General features: G+C 34.2%; 2 protein-coding genes across 2 annotated transcripts; one reads left to right on the top strand and one right to left on the bottom strand.

The window, feature by feature from the left end:
- Positions 1-4,994: 4,994 nt before the first annotated feature.
- LOC148578682 (uncharacterized) lies at positions 4,995-5,550 on the bottom strand. Its single transcript, XM_088501248.1, has 2 exons — positions 5,494-5,550; positions 4,995-5,399 (listed from the first exon to the last, which is right to left on the bottom strand). The coding sequence occupies exons 1-2, from the start codon at positions 5,548-5,550 to the stop codon at positions 4,995-4,997; spliced, it is 462 nt and encodes a 153-aa protein (XP_088357374.1).
- Positions 5,551-7,882: 2,332 nt separating this feature from the next.
- On the top strand, positions 7,883-11,206 carry LOC107613509 (uncharacterized). Its single transcript, XM_016315546.1, has 3 exons — positions 7,883-10,086; positions 10,171-10,468; positions 10,775-11,206. Exons 1-3 carry the CDS (start codon positions 7,883-7,885, stop codon positions 11,204-11,206), a joined length of 2,934 nt encoding a protein of 977 aa, XP_016171032.1.
- Positions 11,207-11,784: the final 578 nt, after the last annotated feature.

Raw genomic sequence — 11,784 nt, 5'->3', positions numbered from 1 at the left:
CTTCTCTCATTCTCCTTGAGTACGTACTCTTTCTCTGCTAGGGTTAACTAATTTGTTACTTTAATTTAATATTACAAAATTTAATACCGTTGGACCGTTTGATCTTAGTGTCATGTCAAGTGACTACTAAAAGTATTTAATTTGTGCTTGTTTTTTATTGGATGGTATGTATTAAAAGGTGAAGTAACATGAGTGGAGCGTAAATATACACTCCAACTACGTTATGGGTGTGTTTGTGAAATGCGTTGGAGAGGATAAAATGCGTTTCAGTGCTTTAAACGCTGTTTTTTCATGTTTGACAACTTTTTTCTCTGAACGCCAATGTAATTCTGCATCCCAAAAGCTCGTTCACTGGAAGCAAGAAATTATAGATTCTGCGTTTACTCAACGTACGTTTAGGTTGTTGCTAGTTATTATTGGTTTTTCCATAATTTTTTCTAAATAAATACGGAGAATATTAAAACAATTATTCTAATTTTTGTGCACTGTTTATTATTTTAATTTTTTATAATATATATTATTGTTCCTATTAAAAATATTAAATTAAATAAAAAATTAATTATAAATAATAATAAAAATATAATTTGTAAAAAATTAGAACCTAAAATAATAATTAAAATAAGATTATTAAGAGTACTTAAAAAGAGTACTAAAATATGTTATTTTATATATTATTTTTAATTTAATAAATAAATATTAATTTTTACTATAAAAAAATACTTAAAAAGTTGTCAATTTTTATATGTTATTTTTAATTTTATAAATAAATATTAATTTTTATTATAATAATAAAAAATTATAATATACTAAAATAGAGTACTATAAAAAAATATTATATAAAAATACTAAAAAATATATAAAAAGATTAAATATACTTAAAAAAATAATATTATAATTTAATATTATATTTTTTAATAATTAATTAATTATTTATCTAGAAGTGATTTTAACTAATATTATCCAAACAATATTTATTTTATCAAAATCAATTTTAGTAAAAATTGCCAAACATAAATCATGTTGGCATAAACTCACTTTTAACCAAAATCAATTCTACAAAATCACTTCCATTCAAACTCCAGTTTGCCCAACATGAATCTAAAGACACACTAAACGTTTTTGTGTTTCTTTTTTCCTTTTTTTTTGTCTTTTTCGTATTTTTCTTACTTCTTCTTCTCATCCTTCTTCTTTGTGTTCTTCCTCTTTTTTCGGGTTTCTCATTATTCTTCGCGTATTTTCTTTTTATCGTTCTTTTATTCTTTTATTGTTGTTGCTGCATTTTTTTCTTTTCCTGCCTCCTCCTATACCTAGTAATTTTGCATCATTATACATTTTTTTGTTTGATTTTTTTGTTGTTTTTATTCTTGTTAAAAGAGTAAATGAGGAGGTAAAAGAGAAGAAGAAAAAATGAACAAGAAAAGAAAAAAAATATGGTAATGATAAAGAAGAAGAAGGAAGAGGAGGAGTTTTGAGTTATTATTAAATAATTTTAGTGCATTCTGGATTTAAATAAGGTGAATTTTTTGTTTGTGGTGATTTTGAATTGAGTTTGTTTGTGTTGTCATCATTAAGTAAATTTCGGTGCATTTTTCATTTAAATTTCAGTTTATTCTAAATTTAAATAAGGTGCACTCTTGGTTTGAACTTGTTTTGAACTGGGTTTATTTATGTATCATCATCATTAAGTAATTGCAGTATATTTTGGATTTAAATAAGGTGTACTTTTTATTTGAACTTGTTTTAAACTGATTGTGTTTGTGTGTCGTCATCATTAAAGAATTTTGGTACATTTTAGATTTGAATTTTTATACATATAAAAAGAAGATAACGATGACGATAATAATGATAATTAAAGAGAAAGATGAAAAAAAGAAGAATGAGAAAAAAAAAGCAACAACAACTTCTTCTTCTTCAAGTGTGTTAAAAGTCATCCAAATTTTTGAAACAAACTGACACAAAAAATACCGAAAACTTATAAGCACGACACCGAAAACAATTCTATATTATACCAAATTGAGTTTCAAAATGCACCGAAAATACTATTAAATGTAACATAAATAGATTCATCGAAAAAAAAAACAATTGAAAACTCTTACATTCCATTCAAATTCAAACTTTCAACCATGAACACTGATTTTTACCAAAAAAAAAAAAAAAATTATTTAACTCGTAGACAAAACAACTACACAAGCATCAACTACTAACGAAATGCATTAACTAAAAACGAACCAAACCTCATCTCCTTGATTTGATTCAAAATAATAATTCAATTTCCTCTGATTAAACTGATCTTAACTTACATTATTTTTGAACGAAAAATCTATATGAATTTAATTTTATTGCTTGATTTTACCGTCTGATCGAAAACGAATTCAGATCAAACAACATTCATTCTAAAAGCAAAAAATTATAGAGAAAGAGAGCCAAAATAGGCAGAGAACGCGTAGAAATAAAAAAAAAATAAAATTTGTAGAGAATGCAGAGAAATCAAACAAAAAAAAAACCAAATTTGCAGAAAATATCGAGAAAGAAGCCGTTTACGTTAAAAATCTGTTACACGTTAGGGAGCGTGTATATAAATAACTTGGTTAAACTTGGTTGGACAAATCTCTTAGTTGTAGAACATTATTCTATTTTTTTGTTAATATATGTTAGAGATATAATTATTTATGTTGCCTTTTTTCTATTCGTTTAAGTTTTTAAGAGAAGTAATTTTATGATATAATATTATAGCTCTATATTTAAAATGTTTAGAGTTCTATTATTGGTTAATCTTAAAAGAGAAAAAATAGCATCAGACAAATAAAAAAATTATAAAAAATTAAGCAAATGGGTTAAATACGATTTTGGTCTTTAAGGTAAGAGTTGAAATTTTTTTTCTTCTCCAATCTTTTTTTACTTACAAAATCATCCTTAAGATTTAACTTAATTTTAAAATCGTCCTTTTTACTAAAATTTTATTTTTTATTATTAAATTACCCTTGATTAAAAAATATATAATAAATATATAAAAAAAGAAAAAAACGGGTTAAATGGGGGAAGGGACCACCAGGGGGAAGAAGAAAAGGGACGGAATCACGAAGGGGAAAGGGCTCCGCGGGGGGGGGGGGTTGTTGCCGCCGTTGAGCCGCGTTGTGATACTGGACTCATCGTCACCGTTGAGCCACTGTTGCTGACCGCGAAGAGAGAGAGAGAGAGGGGGGGAGCGATACGCGAGCTGAAGGGATTCGTGTCCTCCACTGCCACGGTGCTTCGGGTCCTCGACCCTCACCACTCTACTCGTCGCCCTCCTTGCCGCTCGTCACTGCTTCCCGCATCCTCGTCGCTGCTCCACGAATCTCACCGTTCGCCGCTGTTCCGCTGGTCCTCCCCACTCGCTGTGCTGAATTGTGACTTGATCTGTAATTTCTGTTGACGTTGCTTGTAGCTGTTGTGGTTGAACTAGTAAATTGAAATCCGATCTTCCTCTTCTTCTTCTTCTTCTTTGTTGTGAAATTTTGTTGTAAAATTTGCTGTGCAATTTCTCATTGCTTGTTGCTTAGTGATTCTAATTTGGCCTAAAATATAAGATCGAGTTTGTCTATTGATGGTATGGGTTTTGAATATGTTGATGTTGCTGCAATGTCATATTCTGTTGATTGGGTGAATCTCTGCTTTTGGTTTGGCTTGAATCTGGAATATGGAAATCACTGAATAGGGATGAAGAAGATGAAGAAACAGAGAGGAGATGACGAAATTGTGATAAGGTGAGGGTATAATTGTTCAAAGGACGATTTTAAAATCAAGTTGAATCTTAGGGACGATTTTGTATGTCAAAAAAAAAAATTGGGGACAAAAAAAATTTTAAATCCGTTCTACCTTAAGGACCAAAATCATACTTAAACCTTAAGCAAACCCATATGAGACTCTTGCTTAAAAAACATATTAAAAATATATTTATATTATATTTTCTTATCCACTTAAACTAAAAAAAAAGTTGTTTTATGGCAATATTTGCTCATCTTTTATCTAAATTTTGTTCCAATGATAGATATAAATTATTTAATTAGTTTGATAACGTACGTTTTAAAGTATTTATTTTACATATGTATTTATCTATTAACTATAATTAATATATTTGATCATATATATAATATATGTTTAATAAATTTTAATTTATTATTGAATTATTTTAAACATTTCTAACTCTCTTAAATTACTTCCTTTTAATTTTGATAAGATATTTATTCTAAAACAAAAATTATACATATAAAGGCTGAAAATGTCTTGATTTCTAAAATATTCTTTTTTAAAAAATTAATATAATTAATTTCTATTTCTTAAAACTATTTGGTATTGGAAATAAAGATAATAAATACCACTTATATGTATATGCAAACTAAAAATGTTTTACTCTAATGGAAATGAAAAATGTTTTGCTATGTCACTACAACAAAATCGCCATTTAGCGGTGGTTCCTGGAGCCGTTTAGCGGCGGTTTTGAACCGCCGCAAAACATTTCGCGGCGGTTCTTGGGAACGCCGGAAGATAGGGGCGGCAAAACAGATTGCGGCGGTTTTAGTCAACCGCCGCAAAATGGCGTTTAGGTTTGGCGGCGGTTAGTAACCGCCGCAGTATGGAAAGGAAAATTGCTAATAACAAATTTGCGGCGGTTACAAACCGCCGCTAAATGTCGCGTAGGAAAAAAATTTTTATCCTTTTGCGCCGCCAAATTTAAATTTTCCATTAAAATTTTAAATTTTCTACTATTTTGACAAAGAATGCTTATTAAACTTTAATTTTTTTACTTTTTAACTAATTTAAACAAATTTAAACCAAGTAAAACAGCTCAATTAACATAGCAAACCAGATTAAAGTTATGCAAACATAACATATATAACGAAATTGTCATAATATCATCCAAAATAAAGTAACAAAGCTCAAGTTGGATAAAATAAGCCTAACTTACTAAACCAACTTAAATGTAAAAGGTATCCAAAATCATTAACTGAAATTCAAGATTTTTGTTGCGGGTTATGATTTCCAGATGAAGATGGCCCTGCGCATGACGAGTCCGGTGTACCGCCCACAAAAGCCAGCTCTTCAGCAATTTCAGCTGGCAAACTACCTCCTAACTGTTGGACTACATATCCCAAGACCTTATGTATTGACTGTCTCTTCGCCCGCTCTTCTTCTAACTTAGCCGTCAATTCTGCAATCATCCTCTTATCCTCTTCATTAGACTCTGCAGAACCCGACGGTTGTCCAGCAGCGTTACCAAAGACTTGGGTGGGACATGGTCCAGCACCTAGGGCACGAACTCTTCCTGGGTGCTCCTTTCCGAGAACTTGTGCTAGCGAGTCATTCTGTGAAATGTGCTTAGAGGATCCATCCTGCCTCTCAACATTTGCAATTGCTTCCTACAAATATACAACATTGGAAAGGAAGAAGTTAACAGTAGTACCATATATACAGTAACCTATATATTGCTTCAAATTTTCAAACATGACTTACACTAACAACACGCGCATCAGGGTGGATATACGAGCCATCTCTTTTCATATGAGTCATGATAAACAACTCTCCTCTACCAACGGGCCTTCCTTGCTCTCTCTCCTACATCGTTGATATTGACACAATTTAGTAAACAACAACATTTTCCAAGAAGTTTAATCAAAATCTTAATGCAAATGATGACTTATTACCACTTCATCTTTTTTTCTTGCCAAGGTTTTGGAGCCCCCAGTATGTGTGTAAAGTTGCTTGCTCCGATTTAAAGTGTTCTGTTTACACTTTTTCTATGAACAAATAACAAAACAAATGCAGATGAGAAAGATATGATGAATATCAACTATAAGGGAATTACTATGTATACACATGTTTTTATGTGGAAATAATAAAATATACCAAGGCTTACTTGCGTTTCCTCATTTAGGCGATAGTCAACGAACTTTTTCCAATCATTTTTGTCTATTCCTTTCTGGTGATGTTGAAGATTTTCCTCATAAGTCCTTATTTGTTTGTAACACCTATGAAACAAGTGGTGCCTTGAATCCTTCCAGTTCTTTCCTATTCTCTTCAAAATATCACGCTTTATTTTTCCTCCGGCATCGTCCTCATAGTAAAAGACCCGCTGCAATTAGTTTACATTGTCATTAACGAAGACCAACAAACAAGTATAAGATTGATATATTTAAGACATGCCACAACCATTACAGGCTAATTTAAATTGTTGAAGTATGACACTCAAATCCAGTACAAGCAGTCGCAATTACGTATAAATGAGAAGTGTTTAAATGATGATGTGAAAAACACAATATAAAAATTTTTCTAACCATATAAATTACCCATGAAAAATACCTAAAAAAAAAAAACCGAAAACTAAAATTGCTTAAATTGTAAAAGCTTAAAGTTCTACCTTAAGCATGTCGTACGCATGATCCCTCTTTGCTTTGCTCACCAGCTTCCAACTTTCTAAGTGTATGGGGAACCGGGAATAATCCGCACCCAAACTCCCTATGAAACCACTCAGTAATCCTGCCGCCTGACCAATCGGTTGCAGCTCACTGTTAAACTGGAGTACTATCTTCGTATTGGAAGGGAGGCCTATAGCCTCCTTCATGCTCAGCTTAGAAACTTTTCTCACACCGTCCTCTAAGAAGTGTATGGGAAACAAAATTACTCTCTAATCATTGCATAAAAGAAAAATAGAAGTAAAGGACTATAAAGATCACTGTTTACAAAAATGGGAGGAAAAAATGTTTACCGATAACAGTAACTTCCCAGAAATCTGTATCTTTGGCTTTCTTGTTGTTATGCTGACCTTCGACTTCCTGGGCAGCAAACAAGTCGTCGATGTGGTCATCAAACGACGGAACTTCATCCGCTTCTGGGTCGTAATCATCATCCCCTAATCTATGATCAGCCACTTCCACGCGACGCCGAGTCTCTATGTTGTCTGGTGGAGTTTGAGGGTCATCAGCAGTACTCGATTATGCATTCCTATGATCGATGCGGGGTGCACGAAACGGTTCATTCATACGGGTTGCCAGAGCTTTATTAGCTAAGGATGATATCGGAGGAACCCTGTCACGTGGCTCCTCCCGTGATGTCTGAGCTCCTCTAGTTGTGGTCCCAACCTTAACGCAATGTGAAACCATTTGAAATTATATCTTAGAAAACGAATTAATATTGAGAATTATTTTATTTCATATACTAATAATTTTGCTGGGAGAAATAAAAAAATAAAAAAATAATAGAATAAAAAATAAAAAATAATTTAAAATAATCATACGGATATCAAAATAGTAAAAAATTCATAAAACCAACAACATAGTAAAAAAGAATGATAAACTTAAAAAATAAAAAAAGTTAATAGAATAATAAAACTAGTGATAATTTAAAATATTGAATATAAAGTTATTAGGCATAAAAGTTTTTTAGCCATTAACATTATACGAAAGACATTAGTTACACACTGTGCACTTTAAAGTACATAGACAAACTTTAAATAATAACAATGCCAAAACCATAAAAAATAATAATAAGACTATATGTGGTCCTATTTTAGGAGACTATTATTCGCCATAATTTCCCGTATGACAGTAAGCGAAGGAAACACGTTTTTAATATTTTGCAAACCATTTTATATCTCATATCAATTGAAATTCGCTAAAACTAAGTTGCTTGCTAAAACTATATCGTCATAATTCTGATGGATGCAAAATTTTACCTTATTGTTTTCTCATCTTTTCTTACGTCACTATTAATTAGTTCGCTTTATTTTGATACGAAACTAGATATTGATAAAACCTGGATTTCAAAATCACGGAATAGTGTGGAATATAGGCAAGGACTGAATCATTTTTTAGACTTTGCGTTTGCGAATGCATCCTCTGATGGCATGATAAAGTGTCCATGTCCTAAATGTGGGTTTCAACTTATGCAAACAAGAGAGGATGCATACAACCATCTGTTGTTACGACCATTTCCCCCTGGATATACTATTTGGGTGCGTCATGGTGAGAATCCGGTTGAAGAGAGTCCTAGATTGGGACGAGTAGATGACAATCTGATACCCCAAGTGAATCCAATGCACCAAATGGTCAATGAGGCCTTCAATTTCACGATACAACATGAGAGTGAGGATATCACAACACTCGAACATGCAGAAGATGATGAAGACGTGTTACCGAGCTTGTATGAAGGTCCAAGTCGCGCGGCGCGGAATTTTAACGATCTACTGTCAGATGGAGAACAGGAGTTATATCCCGGATGCTCAAAGTACTCCAATTTATCGTTTTTAGTGAAGCTTTATCATATCAAGTGTATGTGCGGTGTGAGTGACAAGGCAATGACAATGATTCTTGACTTACTGCGGGACGCATTCGAACAAGCAAAACTTCTGAATACAATGTATGAAGCCAGGAAGACAATAAGAAAGCTGGGTATTGAATACACCAAGATAGATGCTTGTCCAAATGATTGTATGCTGTACCGAGGTGATGATGCAAACCTGACAAGGTGCAAGAAATGTGGGTGTTCAAGATGGAAGCAGAAGACTAAAAAGGGCTCTATTCTTAGGCTCAACGTACCAGTGAAGAGAAATGGAAAACCTATAGCAGCCAAAACCCTTCGTTACTTTCCCCTCATACCACGACTACAGCGGTTATTCATGTGCAGCAAGACATCGAGTGATATGTTATGGCATTCACAGGCGTCTAATAACGATAGTTTCCTTAGGCATCCAAGGGACGCTGAAGCTTGGAAAAAGTTTGACGCAAAGTATACTAATTTTTCGGCGGATCCGCGCAATGTTTGTCTAGCATTGGCGAGCGATGGATTTAATCCCTTTGGGAATATGAGCACAAAGTACTCCATCTGGCCTGTGATTCTTATTTCGTATAATCTACCACCCTGGATTTGCATGAAGCAGACATCTTTCATCCTATCCACGCTTATTCCTGGGCCGAAAATGCCAGGTAACGACATAGATGTTTATTTGCAGCCTTTGATAGATGAGTTGAAGCAATTATGGGATGGCGTTGAAACCTATGATGCTAAAGAGGGAAACACTTTCAAGATGTGTGCGGCACTGATGTGGACTATCAGTGACTTTCCAGGATTGGGAAACCTATCTGGCTGGAATACGCACAGTGGGTTAGCCTGTCCTACGTGTAACTTGGATGCTAAGCCACATCGGCTGAAAGACAGTCAAAAATGGTGTTTCATGGGCCATCGACGCTTTTTAAATCAGGGACACAAATACAGACTAGACCGGAATAGATTTGACGGGCAGGTCGAAGGTAGAGATCCGCCAAAGAAGTTATCTGGAACAGATGTATTGAGGCAACAGTCCAATGTACACGTTTCATTTGGGAAGAGTTCAAGTGTGACATCCAAAAAAAGACGCAATGGCCAGGATGTGGATGAAGATGACTCGCATTGGAAGAAGAAAAGTGTATTCTTTGACCTACCGTACTGGGAGGATCAGATGTTGCGTCATAACCTCGATGTGATGCATATAGAAAAAAACGTGTGCGACAATGTAGTCTTCACTATCTTAAACGATAGCGGCAAATCTAAAGACAATGTTAAAGCTCGCAGAGATTTACAATGCATGGGTATAAGGCCTGAATTATGGCCGGGAGAAGGTGGTAAATATCCTTCTGCAATATTTGCGATGTCGAATTCACAGAGAGATGTATTCCTGAAGACTTTGCAGAATGTGATTTTTCCAGATGGTTACTCTAGCAATGTTGCTCGTTGTGTTGATTTGCGACAACGCAAGTTATCTGGGTTGAAAAGTCATGACTGTCATATTCTGATGGAACAATTACTCCCAATTTTAGTGAAGAATGCACTTCCGAGTCCGGTGTCCAATGTGATTGCAAATTTGTCGTCATTTTTCCGAAAACTTTGTGGGAAAGCCATAAACCCTATGCAGCTTGCTGAGCTTCAGAATCATGTTGTGCAAACCTTGTGTCAGATGGAAATGATTTTTTCTCCATCCTTCTTCACCATCATGGTTCACCTCACCGTGCATCTCGTTGTTGAAGTTACTCTTGGTGGACCAGTACATTATAGGTGGATGTATCCAATAGAAAGGTTAGCTATTTGATAAATCCCTTTAGTACATCTAGTTCAATTAATTATGTATATACTAAGCGTTTCATTGTATTTTTATAAAAGGTATTTAGGACGTCTGAAGCAATATGTTCGTAATAGGGCACAACCGGAAGGCTCAATTGCAGAAGGCTATTTATCTGAGGAAATCCTGATTTTCTGTTCTAGGTATTTGGATAACATTGAGACTAGAATCAACCGACCAGGGCGAGTTGATGATGAGCCCGTTGACCTTCGTCATAATTCAGGGGAAAGTATGTTCCCAGCTATTGGAAAGGCATTAGGGGCTGTATCGCATTTCGACCTCAGTCCAATGGAAAAACATCAAGCTCATCGTCATGTGCTAGTCAACTGCGATGCCGTGGTTCCGTTCCTTGAGTAAGTATACGCATGTAATTCTAAAATACCAATATAACTCTTTTCTCCCAGTGACTAGTTAGACTAATTTTCTTCTCTCCAATAAAGTACATTTAGGGAAAACACAAAGCGAAGCTTGCGTCATCAGACAAGGTCGCAAGTTAAGATAGATAGTGTCGTCCATGCAGAATTTCCTCACTGGTTTAAGCATAAGGTTGACAAAATATTAACTTGACCAATGATTTTTTAGCCTGGAGTTAGTACTAAAGGAAAACCGATTTTAATATAAAGCATGAATATTATGTGGTTCCAGGTTCTTATGGAAAGTACGCTTCAATCGAAAGACCTGCAGTTGCTTGCGTGCGGTCCCATGATTCAGGCCAGACGTTTTTGGGCGTATAATGTTAACGGGTACAAGTTTAGAACTATCTCAAAGGAAAACGAGATGAAAACACAAAATAGTGGAGTATATGTATCATCTAATACAAGAAGTTATGCAAGCATGCGTGATAATAGAGTGGCTGTTGGTGGTGTTCCGTATTACGGAAAAATTGTAAACATAATTGAATTAAATTATAGTTGTTCCTTCACAGTGGTATTGTTCAAATGTGTTTGGGCTGATACCACTACCAGTAGAGGCATCAAACAAGACCATTTGGGGCTTACCAGCGTTAATTTCTCTCGTCCAATACACACTGGTAATCGTGAAGAAGATGAACCGTACATATTGGCATCAGAGGCTTAGCTTGTATATTATGTGGATGATGAAGTAGCTAAAGAATGGAGTGTTGTGGTTCATGTGAAACCAAGGGATTTGTATGACATGGGAGAAGAGAATGAAGAAGCTGAAGTTGGTTTTTCACCACAGCCAGGGTTGAACATGTCAGCGGAAGGTGACATTGGAGATTTACTGTTGAGAAGGGAGGAAGATATAGAAGACCTCATAGAAAATGCCTCAGAGAATTTCGATGATGTCGCGTAATGCATTGTATGATGCATTTTAATGTAATTTAAAAATGATATTTCTGTCATAAACTAAGTTAAATAATCTTAGCGTACTACGTTATTTTCTTTGGTAACTTTATACTTGTGTAGTTTTTTTTTTTTGCAGTTAAATATTTATGTTATTGTGAATTTAGATGAGTAAAAGCAGACTTTTTGGTTCTTTCAACGATTTTAATACGAAAAAGTTAGTTTACGTTAAATCAATAAACCTTCTACAATTGTTTTTCTTAGGGTTGCATTTTTCATAATCTTGCTATGTACTAAGCAATATAATTTCAGTAGTGTTACGTTTTGAAAACAATAGTGAACATAACATGA

The sequence above is a fragment of the Arachis ipaensis genome, chromosome B1 (genome assembly GCF_059453495.1).
Source record: "Arachis ipaensis isolate K30076 ecotype BB chromosome B1, ASM5945349v1, whole genome shotgun sequence".
NCBI classification, from domain to species: Eukaryota; Viridiplantae; Streptophyta; class Magnoliopsida; order Fabales; family Fabaceae; genus Arachis; species Arachis ipaensis.
The sequence above is the reverse complement of the archived record's forward strand: the minus strand, read 5'-3'. Positions and strand labels throughout refer to the sequence as shown.